Source organism: Chiloscyllium plagiosum, unplaced genomic scaffold (genome assembly GCF_037043375.1).
Source record: "Chiloscyllium plagiosum isolate Xiang-an unplaced genomic scaffold, Cpla_swu_hap1 HiC_scaffold_6, whole genome shotgun sequence".
Lineage (NCBI taxonomy): Eukaryota > Metazoa > Chordata > Chondrichthyes > Orectolobiformes > Hemiscylliidae > Chiloscyllium > Chiloscyllium plagiosum.
Window position 1 is genome coordinate 81,679,002 of NW_028270144.1, and position 21,119 is coordinate 81,700,120.

The 21,119-nt window shown below is 37.5% G+C and overlaps 1 protein-coding gene across 3 annotated transcripts in view; it reads left to right on the forward strand.

Moving 5' to 3' along the window:
* Window positions 1-21,119, forward strand: part of LOC122550706 (cullin-5) — a 74,507-nt gene that overhangs the window by 33,654 nt on the left and 19,734 nt on the right. For 2 of the 3 annotated variants that reach the window (XM_043691842.2, XM_087988149.1), the window contains exons 5-13: window positions 2,187-2,328; window positions 3,167-3,312; window positions 3,908-3,988; window positions 5,182-5,275; window positions 6,769-6,899; window positions 10,895-11,002; window positions 12,330-12,394; window positions 14,011-14,143; window positions 16,792-16,923. In XM_043691842.2, coding sequence (XP_043547777.1) covers window positions 2,187-2,328; window positions 3,167-3,312; window positions 3,908-3,988; window positions 5,182-5,275; window positions 6,769-6,899; window positions 10,895-11,002; window positions 12,330-12,394; window positions 14,011-14,143; window positions 16,792-16,923 — 1,032 coding nt within the window. The remainder of the gene's footprint in view (window positions 1-2,186; window positions 2,329-3,166; window positions 3,313-3,907; window positions 3,989-5,181; window positions 5,276-6,768; window positions 6,900-10,894; window positions 11,003-12,329; window positions 12,395-14,010; window positions 14,144-16,791; window positions 16,924-21,119) is intronic. The other variant, XM_087988150.1, reaches the window with a different exon arrangement.

A 21,119-nucleotide genomic window follows, 5' to 3' on the forward strand; every position in this document is an offset into this window, starting at 1 on the left:
TCTTTTTTGTTCCCCATTACAACTCTCCTGTTTATGGCTGTGAGAGACCTATGTTAATTTTCACTAATCATCATCTCTTCTCACTCACATAGGAGCTTTTACACTCAGTTTGTATGTTCCCTGCAAGTTTACTCTTGTACGCTATTTTCCCCTCTTAAACAGTCTCTTTGTCCTTCTTTGCTGAAATCTAAACTGCTCCCATTCCTCAGGTCTATGGATTTTTTGGCCAATTTGTATATCCCTTCCTTCTATCTAATACTAATTTCTCTTGTTAGCCATGGTCAGGCTCCTTTCCCATTTTATTTTTGTGTCACTTAATAATAATAAACATCATATAAATGTCTGGCTTTTGTAGATCTTGTCAACATCATCAATTCAGTTTGGTGTTAAATACTTTTCAAATTATTACATGAAGTTAAGCTCTGGCTGAAATTTGCACAATTATTGTCAGGTTAATAGCCAAATAGTACTATCATAATTGAAGGTAACAGCAGCAAGACTTCCCCAATCAAAATAGAAAGGGGTATGAAGCAAGATGCCTCCTTATCACCTATACTCTTCAACTTCTACCTCCAGAAGACCAGTTGAAGAATTTACTTGTCCCTGGGTGGTAAGAGTGTAAATTTCTCTGTCCTGACCTTTGTGAATGATATTGCAGTCCTGAGTGACTCGCACGGTGAATTGGGGCATAACCTGAAAGCTGTGCAGTTATCTTATGGCAATAATTGTCTTTAACATCAACAAAACAAGGGATTTTCACTCTAATATCTGGGGAAGACCTTTCTCTATAACCATCAGAAGAACTGGAGATGTTAGGAAGAGATCATAGCCACATACCACATGGAGAAACAGAAAAATATCTGGGATCTCAGGTGAACACAGGAGCAGGAATAGCCGAAAATTATTGAAAGGAGAAGCTTAGGAACTAGATTTCTCATTTAGTGACAACTGCTCTTTGTCCAGTACAAAAACTAGAAATGCTAAAATCACCCATTATCTCAAAGTTGTATTACTACTTAATATTATCAGAGATCTGTAAAAATGCAAAAATTATGTTGGTCCTGATTTTTTAAAAATGCCACAAAACTAGTCCACAAAGCTGCACTTTCTATCTCATACAGCTGATGGCGTTTTATACTCAAGCAGTAGAAACAAGGATTTTAGTATTTTATCGACCGTGGGCAGAAAACATGAGGCACTTGAATCTTGTGTTTCAGTGATTCAGGCATCCCTTCAGTTCCAGAGCAGAGATCATGCTGATCCAAAGAGGGATAACAAAGTCTAAAGATTCTCGGGGAAGTAGAATGGTTTACCTCTGAGAAATATGGCAAGCCATCACAAGAACATAACACCAAAGAATCCACAGTGGGATCCTTTGTTCTCTCACAAGTAAAACCTAGTGATAAGCATGGAAGGCATGGGAGATTGATAAATGACTTCATCTTGTTAGTCAAGGGATGTTTTAAAAACAGGATAAAATTGAATCTTTATTCAATTTTACTCATAATGTTAAATTATTCAGATTGATTAGCTGTTTGTTATTATACTGCAATTTATATCCATGCAGGTCAACCCTAATAAAGGGAGGGCCTGACACAATTAGATCTTGCTGCAAATGTGATACCTCTAGATTCCTTCATGTATATCTTCAGATTTATGCTCGTTTGTGAAGAATACTATAACAAAATGCTACAATACTGTTATGGATCAATACAGGTATTCATATCCAAGTTCAAACATGACGCTCATGTAGCTGTGTTAAAGTAAATTATATAGAATTCTCAGGTAGATGGATTTCATAACGCATACTGACAACAAGAACGCAGTAACCGTAATTGAGCTAGAGAGTTGAATTTTAGTTTTCTATTTGCTAACTTACCACCATGCATTTGGATACGGTCATCACATCGCCATAGTAATAAGGAATTTTGCACTCGTGTATGACCTGCTAGTGTTTCTGGTGGAAGTCAATCCTTACTCTGAATCAGATCACTGAAACACTAAAGGTAACCTTTAGCTAATATTCTGTGGCTGGTCCCTACAATATTAAACTTCCAGTCAGAGTGCCACTTCCAAATTTAATATTGCAAGTGAATAGTGTCTTTTAAAATTTGTTTATTTGTTAACAAAACTAAATAGAACTTGAAAAGCAAACTTCACTCCATGCTGAGTTTTAATGTTTTCAGCTGATGCTTGACACCTGGAATGAGTCGATCTTCTCAAATATTAAGAATCGTCTTCAAGATAGTGCAATGAAATTAGTTCATGCTGAAAGACTAGGAGAAGCTTTTGATTCTCAACTGGTCATTGGAGTCAGAGAATCATATGGTAAGACTTTATTGTAAGTAATGTATTTCTTCTGCATTTAACAAATCATTTAATTAAAGAACTGTCTGAAACTGGCAAGATGTTCTGTACAGGTGAATTTAAGCTTGCTCGTAAAGTTTTACATGTTGGTTCCTGGTGATATTTTTATGTCTTTTTGAAAAAAAATGTTATTTCTATTTAAAAATATATGGCATGGTTCTTCTGTAAGGCAATCCTTCATAATCAAAGGTAACTTATTCACACTTCAGTTTGGATTCTCAGAAAGCTGATGAGTCCAATGTGTGATCTATCTGCTGACTCTGCGACATTTGGGGCAGGTGTACTTGAAGGGTTTGGCAGGTGGATTATTTGAAAGTTTATTCACTCCCTTTAGCACCTCGTCTGTACTACCTCTTGTTCCCAACAAAGTCTGTTATCAGTGCCTTTCCAAATGAACCTTCTATTTTGTTTTTGGTCAAAGTCAAGAGGCTCCCATGAGTCAGTGGATATGTTTTGACTTCTCCAGTGATAATTTGAAGCCATGTTCTGAGTGGAGCAATTGTTTTCAGAATCTGGTGTCAGACATATGGATAACTTATCCTGTCAAGGAGAGCTAGTTTTGAATGATTGACATCTTGATGCTGACTAAATTTCACTTATAGAGATTTTGCCTCAATCTGTTTGAAAACCGATTGTTCCAAATCTATTTAAAATTTATTATTGTTTCGAAAATTGACACTTGGAAGCTGGTTAATACAAACAATTAAGTGCATGAAGTTTTTATTTTTAGTGTACCACAAATGTTGTAAAAATTATTGTGCAAAATGTTTCTTTACTGAATTTTTTTCTTGAATTGCAGTCAACCTGTGTTCTAATCCAGAAGATAAGCTTCAAATTTATCGTGATAATTTTGAAAAGGCTTATTTAGATTCAACTGAAAGATTCTACAGGACACAGGCTCCATCTTACTTGCAACAAAATGGTGTACAAAATTACATGAAATATGTGAGTTAAATGCAATGTATGAAATATTATTTGTAAGTAAACTAATGGCATAATTTGAAAAAAATAGCAGTTCTTAAAGAGCATGTCATCTTAGTAATATAATGGAATTGATTTCAGCTAGGATGTTAGCAAGGGCAGTATATTTAGTCTCCATACATGCTAGTGAGTAAAGGAAGAATAGTCATACAGGAAGAGACCCGGGTTCAATTCCCGCCTCAGGCGACTGACTGTGTGGAGTTTGCACGTTCCCCCCGTGTCTGCGTGGGTTTCCTCCGGGTGCTCCGGTTTCCTCCCACAGTCCAAAGATGTGCAGGTCAGGTGAATTGGCCATGCTAAATTGCCCGTAGTGTTAGGTAAGGGGTAAATGTAGGGGTATGGGTGGGTTGCGCTTCGGCGTGTCGGTGTGGACTTGTTGGGCCGAAGGGCCTGTTTCCACACTGTAATGTAATCTAATCTAATCTAATCTAATCTTCTGAGTGCTGATTATTTGCAGATAACAGCAATCATACCCAAAAATGGAATTCACAAACCTAAGTGGGAGGAGTAGTAAAATAAAATGGTTCTATATTAAACATATGTAAAATCTCTTTTAAAGGCAGATGCTAAATTAAAAGAGGAGGAGAAGAGGGCACTTCGATATTTAGAAACCAGACGAGAGTGCAACTCTGTTCAGGCTGTAAGTATTTTTCTTGGAGTTATATTGTGTATTTTGTAGTACTTCTCAATGTTCTGCTTTCTCATCCCATAGAATTATACAGTACAGAATAGGTCCTTTGGTCCACCAAGTCTGCATTGACAAATACTACTGTAAATCTGCATTAATCCCTCTGATATTACCATTGCATCAAAAAACACTAGCTACTTTTATATCCTCGTGAGATAAAAAATTGTTCTGACTAACTTAACAAGGATCCAGTGTCAGCAGGTTCTTAAGCTGTTCTTTCAATGTAAGCTTTGTGAAAACTTCACGTAAAGCTGGCAACAACAAAATTTGAACTGTAGGTTTTAGTTTAATTCCAATTATAAACTAAATTAGATTGTATAAAATAAAACTTTAGACTTTCTTAACCAACAATTGCATGTGAGCTTAGCAAGTTCTCTTTTATTCAAAAAAGCAGCCATTGTTTTTGTGATGCTGATTGAGCAATAAAAATAGTATTACGAAATATTGCAAGAGAGCTCTTGAGGTGTCGTATAAAAAAATTTTCAGCTGAAAATCTCAACCTTCAAAAGCACACCACTCCTTAGTTTATGAAGAGTCAAGTCAGATGTTTGCACTCTAACTGTAAGTCTTCAACCCACAATCTTCTGATTTGTGCTATCAGCTGAGCCATAGCTGATTCATCAGGAAAGAAGTTGAGAAAGACACTCCATCATGCCTCGGGTAAGTGGGAGCCATGGGGTGGAGTATGGTTTGGCTTGTGGTTAAAAGCAAGAGGGAAAGAAAAAGCTTAGTGAGTGGTCTCCAGCTTATTTACAAAAAATTACTAAGCTTTTAGTAATTATTACTGTTTAGGCTGGGGCGGGAGAAGGTTGGATAGATTTGGGCTGCTGTGTTGCAGTGGAAAAGAAAAGTGGAAATTAATATAGTTGAGCATTTGGAAGTATAAGTCCTTACAAGATAAACTAAGTAGAAGTTTTTACCTTTGGAATTATTGGGGGGTTTTTTTCTCCTCATTATTTATCGTCTTTTAATTGAACTTGGAGTTTGCAAATTTTACCATGGTATCATATTAGAGAAAGAAAGAAATGGCATTTTAGAAGGATCCTGAAGGATTTTTGAGTGTGCAAATAGCATAGATTACTTTTAGTCCTGACGGCAATGAAAAATGTTTGAAATAACTGTTAATTGTAAGAGTTTTATTTCAGCTCATGGAGTGCTGTGTGAATGCTCTGGTGACTTCATTTAAGGAGACAATTCTAGCTGAATGCCCAGGCATGATCAAGCGTAATGAGACAGATAGTGAGTAAAATTGTAATTATTGATTTTATTGAATTAATATTGTTTTCTTTATTAGGTGGTGATGTACAAATTATTCTTGATGGTATTCCAAATGGTTGCATGATGACCAGTAAAAATATTTATTTTATTGTAGCAGCGTGGAAATGTAAAAGTGCTAATTGTTCTACCATTATTTGCATGATTCAAAATGTAAAACTTCTATTCGAATAAAATTGCAATTGTATGCATGATATTTTGTCAGAGCTATTTATTTGCTTTTTTGTTCTAACTGGTCTGCATTTTCAGTTTCTTTTTATTTTAGCTGTGCTTTATTTTGCTTCTTAAATTGGACAGCTAATCAACCTTTTGGGACAGAACTTCGCAACTTTTCAATTTTATTATTGAATTTCTGAGCCAGAATTCTTCAAAAGAAATTCTCCAGAAGAATGCACACAATCTACTAAAATATAATTTTCTTTTTAAGCTTAGCATTAAATATAATAGTACCTCCTGGAAATGTATGAAGGTCAATTAATGTGTTCTGACGTAAAGAATCGTCCATGAGACTGCCAAACAGTTGTACAACTTTTTTATGCTTTTTCTAGCCAAGCTTATAGAATCCTAGAAGTTCTACAGAGCAGATAAAGGTCATTCGGCACATTGAGTCTACAGTGACTCTGCGAAGAACATCCCACCCTCTACCCTATCCCCGTAACCCTGTATTTATCATGGTTAACCCACCTAGCCCGCACATCTTTGGACACTACAGGGAATTTTACATGGCCAATCCACCTAACCTGCATATCTTTGGACTGTGGGAGGAAACCAGAGCCCCCGGAGGAAATACACCCACTGGGAGAATATGCAGACTCCACAGACAGTCACCCAAGGTTGGAATTGAATCCGGATGTCTCACACTGTGAGGCGACAGTGCTTACCATTGAGCTACGATGCTGCCCTCCATGAAAGGGACACACTTATGTTTTCCATATCCATTGTGCCCAACTGCCACCAATGTAAAAAAACTGTTATTTGCTTCTAGTTGAGTCTGTGCACTTGCAAATGTAGCGCAAAGTTCATTCAAGTTCATAGTGCGAAGTTGAATTGTGCCCACCATTCTAATTCTAAATGAGTTGAATTCAAAGCTGTTCTGATTCAGTAGCCTATTTTGTATGAAGTTATTGCATGGCAACAAATGTAATCTCAACCACTATGTCCTATTTTAGTTTAAATATTTACTTGAATTTCACACTAACATTTCAGACAGTTAAAAATCTCACAACACCAGGTTATAGTCCAACAGGTTTAATTGAGAAATGAGTTAAATTTCAGAGCAATTACTTATTTTCAGAACAGGGGAAAATTTAAAAATGTAATAGGGTTCGGTGGGACAAGGACAAAAGGAAGATTTATGAAAGGTTGGAAGACAGAAGCAATAAATGAACAAAGTCTACAAGGCCACAAATAATGAAGTATGTTCTGTTAGATGTTGATGTGTTTGTTCATTTCTGCAGAACTACATTTGATGTTTACATTGATGGATAAAGTTCCAAATGGAATTGAGCCAATGTTAAAAGATTTGGAAGAGCACATTATTAGTGCTGGATTGGCAGATATGGTAGCAGCTGCAGAGACTATCACTACTGTAAGTATTTAAAGGTGCCTTTTAACTAAAGTTCCTCACTTTCCCTATGCATTGTGTAGGTCCAAAAATACACACTCAGATCATTTTCAAGGTGACCCCTGGGAGATACTTAAGAGTCACTTGAGCTGATTTGGTGTTTGCCTTGGTTTTGTCAGGATCACTGGCCTAAGATTTGGATAGAAAATTGAATTATCAGCTCTCACTTGCAAATTTCGAAGAACCCGTAAAACACATTGAGAAGCCTATTCAACCACAATAATTTAAAGTTATATTGTGATCTTACCATATATATTAGGTAGAGGTATTCTGAGTAACAGTTCATGGAATTATACAATCAGACAGAACAGAAGCAGACACTTTGGTTCAACCAGTTCTTCTGACCATACTCCCAAACTAAACTAGTCCCACCTGCGTGCGCTTGAACCATAGCCTTCCAAATTTTTCCTATTCATACCTTTTAAACATTGTAACTGTACCTGCATCCACCACTTCCTCTGGAAGTTCATTCCACATATGAGCCACTCTGTATTTAAAACAAAATTGCCCCTCATGTATTTTTTTGACATCTTTCTGCTCTCACCTAGTCTTGAAATTTCCCACCCTCGGGGGAAAAAACACCTGCCATTCATCGTATCTATATCCCTCATGATTTTATAGGCCTCTATAAAACCACCCCTCAACCTCCTCCAGTGGAAAAGGTCCTAGCCTCTCCTTATAACTCAAACCCTCCAGTTCCAGAAACATCCTGCTAAATCTCTTCTGCACCCCTCCAGCTTAACAATATCCTTCCTATAACTGGGCAAACAGAATGGGATAGTGTTCCAGAATAGGCCTCACCAACATCCCATACAATTTTCACATAATGTCCAAACTTTTGTAGTTAAAGGTCTGAGCATTGAAGGCAGGCATGCTAAATGTTGTCTTAACCAAAAGATACAAACTTTTCAAAGAATTATGTATCTGAACCCTTAGATCTCTCTGTTTGAAAGTACTACCCACGGCTCTCTTTTTAAGTTATACCCTTGTTTTTTGTAAACAAAATGCAGTACCTCACATTTATCCAAATTAAACTCCATAAGCCTTTCTTCAGCCCATTGACCCAATTGATCAAGATTTCTTTAAGATAATCTTCACTGTATGCTATAACACCAATTTAGTTGTTCTGTGCAACTTACGAACCATGCCTTCTATGTTCTCATCTAAATCATGTATAAAAATAACAAAAGAGTACCCAGCACTGATCCCTGTGGAACACTGCTGGTCACAGACATTCTGTCTGAAAAACAACCCTCCATAATCATTGTCTCCTGCTGTCAAGTCAATATTGTATCCAAATGGTTAGCTCATCCTGAATCTCATGATCTGTCTTTACTAAATAGTCAACTGTGCAAAACGTTGTCAAAGGCTTTACTAAACACTGAGTAAACAATGTCTACTGCTTTGCCCTTATCAATCTTCTTTGTTACTTCTTCAGAAAAACTTAACCAAGTTTGTGAGACATTATTTCCCTTGCACAAAACCATGCTGACTATCCCTAATCATTCCTTGCCTCCTCAAATGCATATAAATATCATCTTTTCAAAATCACCACCACCACCAAACTCACATTCTCAATTCTATAGTTCCTTGGCTTTTCCTTATGTCCCTTCTTAATGGCATGATGAGTAGCTGCTCTTGTCATCTGGCACCTCACCTGTAGATATAGATTGTGCAAATACTTCTACAAGGTTCTTTGCTTTTTCCTTCCTATCCTCCCACAATGCCCTGGGATATATTAGAAAAGTTGGAGTGATTTATTTCTTTCTGTTTCTTGGTTTAAAGATATGAAAATCCTTTATATAAAGAGATTTTAGAAGAGTAGAAAAATACTAATAGAACTCCTACTGCAATATTTCACCTCTGATAAACTGCAAAATCTGAAACTTTAAAAACTGTTATAATTAGAACTCTACTGTGTGCAACAAGCCCTTCAGCCCAAGTCCACACCGCCCTTCTGAAGAATATCCCATCCAGACCCATTACCCTACATTTCCCCTGACTAATGCATGTAAACTACACATCCCTGAACACTATGGGTAATTTAGCTTGGCCAATTCACCAAACCCTGCTCATAGAGTCATAGAGATGTACAGCATGGAAACAGACCCAACCCCTGTCCATGCCGATCAGATATCCCAACCCCATCTAGTCCCACCTGCCAGCACCCAGCCCATATCCCTCCAAACCCTTCCTATTCACATACACATCCAAATGCCTCTTAAATGTTGCAATTGTACCAGCCTCCACCACTTCCTCTGGCAGCTCATTCCATACACGTACCACCCTCTGCGTGAAAAAGTTGCCCCTTAGGCCTCTTTTATATCTTTCCCCTCCTACCCTAAACCTATGCCATCTAGTTCTTGACTCCCCGATCCCAGGGAAAAGACTTTGTCTATTTATCCTATCCATGCCCCACATAATTTTGTTAACCTCTATAAGATCACCCTAAGCCCCAGCCTGTTCAGCCTCGCCCTATAGCTCAAATCCTCCAACCCAGGCAACATCCTTGTAAATCTTTTCTGAACCCTTTCAAGTTTCACAAGGAGACCAGAATTGCACGCAATATTATAACAGTGGCCTGACCAATGTCCTGTACATCTGCAACATGACCTCTGAACTCCTGTACTCCATACTCTGACCAATAAAGGAAAGCGTACCAAATGCCGCCTTCACTATCCTATCTACCTGCGACTCCACTTTGAAGGATCTATAAACCTGCACTCCAAGGTCTCTTTGTTCAGCAACACTCCCTAGGATCTTACCATTAAGTGTATAAGTCCTACTAAGATTTGCTTTCCCAAACATGGACTGTGGGAGGAAACCAGAGCACCCGGAGGAAACCCACGCAGACACGGAGAGATTGTGCCATCTCCACACCGATGGTTTCCCAGGGCTGGAATTGAACCCGGGGTCCACGGCGCTGTGAGGCAGCAGTGCTAACCACTGAGCCACCGTGCCACCCAAAAACTACTCCTAATTCAGTTTTCATAACTGAATTAAGTTATTTCTTGAAAGACCATGTGCCAAGCTTCCATTTCATTTAGTGTTGTAGATAAATTGACAACCTTGATAAAGTATCAGCAGGATGAAGATCAAATAGTAGTGTATGCTCTTGAGAAAAACTGATTTGATAAATTGCCATACCAAAAATTACTTGGCAAAATAAGAACTCATGATGTGACTGCTAATGTATTAGCATAGATTGAAGATTGGTTGGAAGCAAAGAGTAGGGCAGATGGGTCATTTTGACGTTAACAAGCAGTAGCTTTGGTGTGCCACAAGAATTAGTCTAAGACCTGAGCTATTTGCAATCTATGTTAATGACTTAGATGAAGGGACCATATCTCTCGTAGCTAAATTTGCTAATGATGCAATTATTAAGAGAGCTAAAGGGATTTATATAGGATAAATGGGCAAACCTTTGGCAGATCGAGTGTGGTATGTATGACTTGTCTACTCCAGGAAGATTAAAAAAGAAGTACATTAAATGGAGGGAGATTACAAAGCTCTACTTTAAAGGAGGATCTGGGAATAGTGGTACATACATCAACCTTTGTAATTCAAGTTGTACAGGTAGCACAGTGATTTGAATGTTGACATTTATTGTAAGGTTAAGCAAGTTAAAAGAAGGGGTTGAGGCCACACCGATTTTTTTTTTTTTCTCCTCCTCCCCCCCCCCCCAAACTGCTGGGAGTCAGTGATCTGTGGCATTCTCCTTTCCAGAGGCCATTGATTATATTCAAGGTTTATTTAGAGATTAGGTTGTCAAGGAAGTACATTATTATGGAGATGAAAAAAGAAGTGGGGCTGAGGCTACAAATCAGACAAACCACAATCTTGTGTTGAAGAGCGAAGCAGGTTTGAGGGGCTCACTGACCTCCTCCTGCTCCTGGTTCTTGGGTTTTTCTGTGTATTGTGTTTTTTAACATAAAACAAATCATATTTTTCTCTCACAGGATTCAGAAAAATACGTTGAGCAGTTGCTTACATTGTTTAATCGATTTAGTAAGTTGGTAAAAGAGGCATTTCAAGATGACCCTCGTTTTCTTACTGCGAGAGATAAAGTAAGTGGATATTTGCTTTGATATTGAGGATTTAGATAATTTTCAGATTGGAATATTTTTGAAAGCTCACTTACAGTTCTTTTAAAAAAGGTATTTGTATCCTTGTAGCAAAGTCCTAATATTAATGTAGACCTATGGACTTTGACCAGTTGTTGAATGGTTCAAACATAGGATGTAGTTTGTTACGATCCAAGACCAGACCACCAAATTTTTTTCGGTCTGGCTAAGAACCATAACTTTTATTTTTGAATTAACCAAATGTAAAATCCATGGGACTTAGAAAGAAATAAAGCCATGAGGTTTCATGGTCTTGAACAAACAACAATAAACTTTACAAAGAAATATAATACCAGTACATGTGCAACTTATATTCTGATGCCCAAAGCTAACATGTACTAATATGGATAGGAGACTCTGATCTAATAGCCTGCAGTGGACATTAACAAATGCTATCAAGGTGGATCCTATAGGTTTTTGAGTAACTCCATCCTGATGTTAATGACACGATGGGTTATCAAATCCAAACTTCACAAGGGATAACAATTCTTTATGGCTTAGCATTGAAACTCCCTCTCATAAGCTGTTCCATCATGGATTTCATCGATGACTGCGCTTGTTAAGGTTGATCACTCTCTTTTCCCAAATTTACTCTCTCTTTGATTCTGGAAACTGCAGTTCAGTAAGTATGGCGCAGCTCAAAATACTGCTGTGGACTTTCCAACCCACACTATCAGCTGTACTGACCTATAAAATGGCACACTTTCTGAGCCTCGTTAGATCCCAAGACTTATCAAGAGCCCTGAATCCAACACTTAATAACCACTGGAGCTTCTTCGCGAATTGTAACAGCTGAGAGATATCCAACCACTGTTGGGCTTCTCGGAGTCCTCTACACAGTTGCCTCCCCGGCAGTACAGCTTGGAGACCAAGCCGACTTCATGTTGGGCAGCACTGCTTTTTTTTCTCTCCAGCCAGTTGTGAACTTGGACCTGCTTTACAGTGACCCCAAACTGTTTTGAGTGACCTATTGATAAATTTGCAACAAATCCGTTTCCTGTTGTTAGGTAGTATTGAATAAAACTCTTGTTTTGGAACAGTCATATAAGAAGCCCTTAGAACTCTGTTCCTCATATGCTATCATTTTCACAGAATTCGGGATTTACAATACAAATTGCATGCACATAAAAATTCTTTCACAAGTTATAAATTGCATAACTTGTAATATTTTTATTGTTCTGTGTTGTCTTTATTAGTTTGCAAAATTATTGAAAACTTGCTATGCTGCATTTTGATAATTTGTCTTATTTAAAAAATGTCTCCCAAACAGGCATATAAAGCAGTTGTGAATGATGCTACCATATTTAAACTTGAACTACCATTGAAGCAGAAAGGGTGAGATCTTTGTACAATATTATTCCAAAGAACAATTTTATAAAATGTAAAGGCTGTTAAAAATATTGATAGCATAACGGAACAATTTGGAAAATATCATTATTTAGTGCAAGTTATATATCTTTTTGTTCTTCGAATAACCACCCTAAAGATTAGAGCTTTTCTCTTCCAATTCCTTTCTTACTCCAACATGGCCTGAAGATGCTCTTTTCAATGGGTAGAATTCCATTAACACGAAGACCCCTTTTAGGACCCAACCCATGTGGCTATGCCTTGTAATTGAACTCAACAGCAACTACTTGCAGTGCCTTTAACTTATTAAGTATCCAAGGCGTTTCATAGAATTGTTAACAAACATAATTTAATTTTGAAGCTCAAGAGATATTGTGATAAGTGACCAAAAGCTTGGTCAAAGTGGTAAGTTTTAGGGACTGCCTTAATGGGGGCAAAAGTAGAGAGATGGGAACGTTTAGGGATGGAATTTCAGAACCTACAGCCATGTTGGTGAGGTCATGACCCCCAAGGTGGATTGATTTTAAAATTAGGAATACACAAAAGGGCAGAATTGAATTGAATAATAATCAAATCAGATCATACCCTGATAGAAATCAAAAAGTCTAATTTGAGAATATTGTCTAAGGATTTGTGCCCACTGAACAATACATTGACTGGTGAGATCCATTGCAAAAGCTAATCTTTTTTTCATGTACCCTGAAGTAAAGAACATTCAAATGAATTGCAAGGAAGTATTATGGAATATGATAGAAATAATATTCAGAGCAATGGAGCTAGGGCTCGGACAACATGGTTTTAAGCAGTAACCTCCTTTGTACATCAACTAATTTGCATCGAGCCAAGGTTTTAGTGGGCTATAGGTGAGTGAGGTGCAATCTGTGCCACATTTAATAACTTCTGCCATCTCCTTAGCTAACCACAGGATTATTAACATTTGGCACAAACTCTTCATTTATGCTTCATCTGCTTTAGCAGTAGAGTTGGTTCTGTCATATGAGTTAAGGATGCAGGATATTTTAGGATGAAAAAGAAGTAGATTAAATATACTGTTTTCTGAAATGTAGTCATTTTCTCTTCTCAAAAACTACTCTTCCAAGAGACCCATCTCCTGCTCCCTCATCGTTCATGGCTCTTTTTGAGTAGGTACTATCCCGCTCCTTTCAGAATCCTTTTTGGATAAAGCCCACAGTTCATCCATATGATCTTTTGAACAACTAACCTTTTTCTAACTTACGCCCTATTCCTAATGACCTTTTCCTTTCTAAGGTCTTGTCAGTGTCATCATAATTGTGCTGTGTGCCTATCTCTTCAATAACTCCTTGCTTGAAATCCATCAATTTGGTCTTTGCCTTTCTTGGAGCACCAATCTTTCCTTGCCTGCACACTGTGACTACGACCATGGTCATGATGCATCACAGGGATAAAACAAATAAATTATTAGCAACTGTTCTAATATTGCATATGCTCAGCTGCTAATCACAGGATACAATATCCACATTGTTAGTGGAAAACCAAATCTTACTTCATTTGTGTTTATAATTGTGAATTTGGATTGTTACTTGCAAAATACTTAAATATTTTATTTTGTTCTTTTAATTTAGAGTTGGGTTGAAAACTCAACCTGAATCTAAGTGCCCAGAGCTACTAGCAAATTACTGTGACATGTTACTAAGAAAAACACCACTCAGCAAGAAGCTTACTTCAGAAGAAATAGAAGCAAAGCTTAAAGAAGTGGTATGTACGTTTCTGGCACACTATCGTTTTAATTCTGGCTATTGGTTTATCTAGCAATCTAATTTTTTTCACAGTGACACAATGTAATTTTCTGGAAACCGAAAACTCTAAATCCAGGTGATAATTCAAGTGGTTTTTTTAAAATAAGAATCATCTATGTTCAGTTTTCATGTTGAATTTGTCTTGAATTTTATAGTAAAGCAAATTAAAGCACACTGTGCTAGATTTTTATACTCAATATCTTAACAGTAGCTGTTGGCTATATTCAGTTGATGTTTGGTCCAAGCATTTCATTGTTTTTAATTATTAAAAGTGTTCTAATCCAGTTGGATTATAAGGAATATCTTTTATGTATCATCTCTGGACTTATCAGACAAGATATTAGCACATCAAAGTGCTTTGCCTGTTTTGAAGAATGCATTTTGTTTAGCTTTTCGTGAAGCTGTGACACCTGCTTTGAATTGTCGGTTTACATTCCCACTTAAATCCAAGTGAATCCAAAACTTCCATTTTGTCACAACACTATAAAAAGGTTATAGCACAGAAAGATTCATTCAGCCCATTGTCTCTGTGCTGGCTGAATAAACTAGCCACCCGTTATAATCCCACTTTTAAGCACCTGGTCTGTAGCCTTGTAGGTGAACAGTGTGTCAAGTGCAGACCCAGGTTCCTTTTTAAATGAGAGGAAGGTTTCCATCTCAACCACCAAACTGGGCAATGACTTCCAAACACCCGCATCGCTCTGGGTTTAAAAATATAAATTTCTCATGTCCTCTCTTTTCTTTTAACAATCACCATCTTAAATCATGTAAGCTATTGACCATGAGAACCTTTTTCCACATATGGAGTCAGCTATTACGAGGGGGCATAGCTTTAAATTAAGGGGTGGTAGGTATAGGACAGATGTTAGGGGTAGATTCTTTACTCAGCGAGTCGTGAGTTCATGGAATGCCCTGCCAATAGCAGTGGTGGACTCTCCCTCTTTATGAGCATTTAAACGGGCATTGGATAGGCATATGGAGGATAGTGGGCTAGTGTAGGTTAGGTGGGCTTGGATCGGCGCAACATCGAGGGCCAAAGGGCCTGTACTGCGCTGTATTTTTCTATGTTCTATTTCCTGCAAATCTTTACTACCAATGTAAGCCTGACATGGCCAGATAGAACCATGCCAATAGAAGCAAGATCAGTTGCATGAACTAAAATCATAATTACAAAGCACAGAATGAGGCTATTGTGTACATTCTGACTGTGCCAGCTTTTTGAAAGAGCTATCCAGTTAGTCCCACTTCCCAAACTTTTCCCCGAGAGATATTTTCCCCTTCAAGTATTAAGGACAAAAGGGTGACTAGGGAGAGAATAGGGCCCCTCAAGTTTCAGTGAGGCGGCCTGTGGAGCCTAGAAGATGAGGGAGATACTAAACAAGTATTTTGCATCAGTGTTTGCTGTGGAAAAGGACATGGAAGATATAGAATGTCGGAAAATAGATAGTGACATCTTGAAAAATGTTCATATTACAGAGGATGAAGGGTTCACTGTCTTGAAACACATAAAAGTGGAAAACTCCCCAGGACCTGATCAGGTGTGCCCTAGAACTCAGTCGGAAGCTAGGGAAGTGATTGTTGGGCCTCTTGCTGAAATACTTGTATCATCGATAGTCACAGGTGAGGTGCCGGAAGACTGGAGGTTGGCTAACGTGGTGCCACTGTTTAAGAAGGGTGGTAAGGACAAGCTAGGGAATTATAGACTAGTGAGCCTGATGTTGGTGGTGGGCAAGTCCTCAGAGGGAATGCTGAGGGGCAGGATTTACATGTATTTTGAAAGACAAGGACTGATTAGGAATAGTCAACATGCCTTTATGCATGGAAAATCATGTCTCACAAACTTGATTAAGTTTCTTGAAGAAGTAACAAAGGATTGCTGAGGGCAGAGCGGTGGATGTGATCTATATGGACTTCAGTAAGGCATTTGACAAGGTTCCTCACGGGAGACTGGTTAGCAAGATTAGATCTCATGGAATACAGGAAGAACTAGCCATACGGATGCAGAATGAGTTGGACCAAAGAGGCTGTTTCCGTGCTGAACATCTCTATGACTCTATTGATGTTTTGATTTTCTTTTAAATCTAGAGTGTTAATTTATAGATGTTTCTGTCTATAGAATCATTAAGTTTCAAAAGAAACCAGTACATCTATTACCTAACATTCAACTAATTATGCTGTAAAAGTTTCAGTGGTGCCCAGTTTGGTGGTTGAGGTTCCCAGTTTAAAAGGATCCTGGGTCTGCACCTGAGGCACTGTGGAACTTGATAAATTAAAAATAAGTGTTATCTTAAAGTATACTTTGTTGTTCTGGAGTATCAAATTAACAGTGTTGATTTCTACCTTGCAGAATATTCATTAGTTTTGTGCTGAGCTACTTAAGTCTGTTTTTAAGCTACGTTAAGGCACGTGGGCAAGGATTTTTTTTTCTTCAATGACCATCTTGAATAAGTTTTTTTTTAACACTTTTGGCAAGAGTGGGTTAAATTTCAATTTGACTTACACTGTTCTCTGAGAAGAGGAGCGAGGTTCAAGACATTGTATTTCCTTACAAGAAATTGAAAATCGATTGGAAACTTTGCTTGAATTCTCATACATTACTTTTAACAGTTACTTGTACTGAAGTATGTGCAAAACAAAGATGTCTTTATGCGGTACCATAAAGCTCATCTGACAAGACGCTTAATCCTGGACATTTCAGCTGACAGTGAAATAGAAGAAAATATGGTGGAATGGCTTAGGGTGAGTAAATGTAAAAATTAGGTTTTTTTTTGTAATGCTTCCTCTCTCCCTCAAACGATATAATCTTCTTCATGGAATCTCTGGTGTGTAGATTCAATTATGATTGTGGTAAGTAAATAACCAAATGAAATGTGGCCTTATTCACAGTTCTGGAAATAACTTCGTTGGTCAAGTTTAAACTGCATTTAATCAAGGACAAGAGGACTTTCTCCCTATCTCTCAGATATCATAAACTCAACAACTACCCACCAAGTAGTTTATTTTAAAATCAATGAAATATGGGGCACATTAATAATTTAGGCAAGATAAGGATTTGAATCAAAGGAATGCCAATTCATTTTCTTCGACATCCTCCGCCATGTACATCACTCACCTTCCTGCCCGGCATTTATTCCTTGATCAACATTATTTTTGTCAAGTTTCATTGCAAAATCAAGGTTTTGTTTTCTTTATTAGATGAGCCAAAGTGGAGTTGCATGACAAATTAGTTTTTCCAATGGCCAATTAAATCTTCTAATCCTTAGGATGTATGTTTCATCCAATGTTATAGATTGTCTATTACATTTATAGGTAACCTCTGGAGTCCAACCTCGCTTTGCTGTATAATGATCCCATTGTCCAGTATAGTATTGTGATCCTTTTGAATTATTGAATCATTGTACAGCAAAGCGCCTTTCTAATATGTATAGTCATTTGGTTGTACAGAGCTTGAGTATTGCTGAAAAAGATGCATTTTGTCAAAGCTTTTCTTCATCTAATTTGTATACTCCATGACAAAGCCTCTAACAGTCAGAGTTCACTTACCAACCAATGAGCACATCTTTGTATAATATAAGAATTTCCCTTTACATTGGTTTTCCACTGAATGCAAAGTGAAAATCTTAGATAAAATATCTTTTTTTTTGCAGTACTTTGTAATATATATTTAAGATTAATTTAATTCTGGTTTACTGAGGTATACCAGTTTACCTGTATGGATCTAAATTCATTAGGATATCCCTTGAACGTGCGCAATATATAACAATGGTGATGAGTACAGATCTTCTATGTTTCATTTGAGGCAGTAACTTGATTGGGCTGTGGAAAGTTCTATAATAAGCTGTACCCAGCCTTACAAAAAGTATTTGACAAATTTTCACATGATTGGCTACTAGTGAAGTTCCCAAATAAATCTTGGGATTGTGTGACAAATTGGAGAAAAAAGTTGATTTGTTTGTGTATTGGTTGAGTTGGAAGATATTTAGTTTCAATATCCTAATTAGTATTCTAAAGTAGAAACTATATACGCTATAATAATCACTATATGACTTAACATCTTTCTCTCTGACCTTATATAAATATCTTTAGTTGATATGGTAACCACGTTCTATTTTAATTATTGCAGCTTAGTTTCCAAAGTTTCAACTTTATTACTCATTAAGGGAGTCCTTTCTTTATTAAACAGTTAGTGTATGAATTGATATCTGTCCCAAATTTATTTGCTTGAATTTCTATCTTCACTCTTCTCTTAGTTAAAAGTAATCTTCTGGATTTTCTTATCCGAAATCATTTATCGTCTTACATTGAAAGTTGAAAGTCTTCCGCAGTCATAACTCAAACTTTTTAACATGTTAGGGCAAGCCTTGTAGCTGCACCTCTTGCTAACACAAGGGTGGCAGGTACACGGGAACGCCACCAAGTTCCCCTCCAAGCCCTTCACCATCCTAACTAGGAAATATATTGCTGTTCCTTCACTGTTGCTGGGTCAAAATCCTGGAATTCCCTCTTTAATGACATTGTGGGTCAACCCACAGTAGATGGATTGCAGCAGTTCAAGAAGGCAGCCATTTTTATCCTTGAGCTTGTCCCACCATTCAATTAGATCACATTTCAGCAAGAGGTGCAGAATAGCCACAAGGCATGCATTAAAGTACTGATGATGAGACACAGCTACAAGGCTTGATCTAATATGTTAAAAAGATTGAGTTATGAGAAAATTCTATAGAAAGCTTTCAACCTTCAATGTTAGATGATAAATGATTTCGGGAAATTGAATCTGGAAGATCACTTTTAACAAACTTAAGAGAAGCTTAAAGATATAAACTCAAGCAAATAAATTGGGACAGATATCAATTCACACTCAGTAAGTGCTCTCTAAAGAAAGGACTCCCATAGTGAGTGATAAAATTGAAACCTTGGAAACTAAATTGCAATAATTAAAGTACAATGTGGTTAACTTATTTATATAAGGTTGAAGAGAAAGATGTTAAGTCCTACATGGATTATTGTTGCTTATGTAGTTTCTACCGCACAATACCAATTAGGATATTGAAACTAAACATAGAAGTGCCAAGTAACCTGAAGAGTATCAGAGATAGATGATGCAGCACAGTACCTTTAAACCTGGAATTCAGTGCTTTTGTCATGTATGAACCAAAGCTGAAATGAGGTCAGGAACTGGGTTACTCTGATGGAACCCAAATTGGGCATCACTGAGCAGGTTGTTGCTGAACAGGTGATTGTCTTTTGGTAGTACTGTTGATGCCATCTGTCATCAGTTTACTGATGATCAAGAGTAGACTGATGGAGCAGTAATTGGCTGGGTTGGATTTGTCCTCCTTTTTATGTAGTGCTATCAACAATGATTTAGATTAGATTAGATTACTTACAGTGTGGAAACAGGCCCTTCGGCCCAACAAGTCCACACCGCCCCGTCGAAGCGCAACCCACCCATACCCTACATTTACCCCTTACCTAACACTACGGGCAGTTTAGCATGGCCAATTCACCTAACATGCACATCTTTGCACTGTGGGAGGAAACCGGAGCACCCGGAGGAAACCCACGCAGACACGGGGAGAACGTGCAAACTCCACACAGTCAGTCGCCTGAGGCGGGAATTGAACCCGGGTCTCTGGCGCTGTGAGGCAGCAGTGCTAACCACTGTGCCACCGTGCCGCCCAATGGGTCACTCTGTTCAGTACTGCTCCTCTAGCCCTCCCAAAACAATTAAACAATTCCCTATTTGTTTCTCCTTTTAGCTAATTTGTCATATGTTCCCAGGATTTGCTTTTGAACCTCATTATGGGATGGAAGGTTGGTCTCCTGGGTGAGAGTACTAGCAACTGAGTAGAGTTGACACAGTACATGCAAGCATTAAAGGTAGTTAAAAGCTGGCACAAATCAGGCTGAAGTGAAAGAGAGCATGTATTATTCTGGAAGATTAAAGAACTTCACTTTTCTAACAAAAGTGATTATAAATTAAGCATTTTTCTGAACTGCATAAATATGAATATATAGACCCAACAAGCCTGAATAATTTGTCAGGACTAAAATGAAAAGCACATTGAAAGTTGATGTTAAGAATAACTTAACTATTACAAATACCTTGGACAGAGTAAAGAGAGAAAATAGGTGCATTAAAAATGTAATGTAAGACTTTAATAGGGTACAATAAGGATGAATTTTAATGCACTGTATAACTTTACCTTATCCTTGACTGTTAAAATGTTTAAAGCATGCTTGTCTGCACTACAGACTGTTTTTAGCATGCTTTCTGAATATTATTTTGTCAGAAGATAACTTTCATTGGTGGGCCTTCATTAGATTATGCATTGAGGTATGCAATGCATAAATATGAATTATTATAATGCAGATTATAATTTGGCCTATTGTGTCTACACTGGCTCTCTGAGCATTGAGACTTGGAATCATTCTTCTGCCTTTTCCCCATAATTTTGATATTATTTCTACTTAAATAATCGTCCAAAGACTTGTTGAATACCTCAATTGAACTGTCTCCACCGGACTTCCAAGCAAGCATTCCAAACCTTAACTGCTCACTATGTGAAAAAGGTTTTATTTTGGACATTTGCTGCTTTTGCATATTACTGTACATCTATGCCTTCTCATTCTCAATCCTTTTATAAAAGGCAACAGTTTCTTTGTGTCTACTCTGTCCTGCCCCTGATAATTTTGTAAGCTTCCATCAAATCTCCTCTTGACCTTTTTCTTCTCCAGGGAAAACAGTACCAGTTTCTTCCACTATCTTCATAAATGAAATTTCTCATCCTTGCAACCATTCTCTCAAATGTCTTTGCCATTCTCACTTTCCCTAAGAGTGACACCCTGAATTCTGAATGATAGACTACTTATACCTTAGCTGAAGTATTATCCTAGTTCAGTATAATCTCCTTGTACCTGTATTTTATATTCTC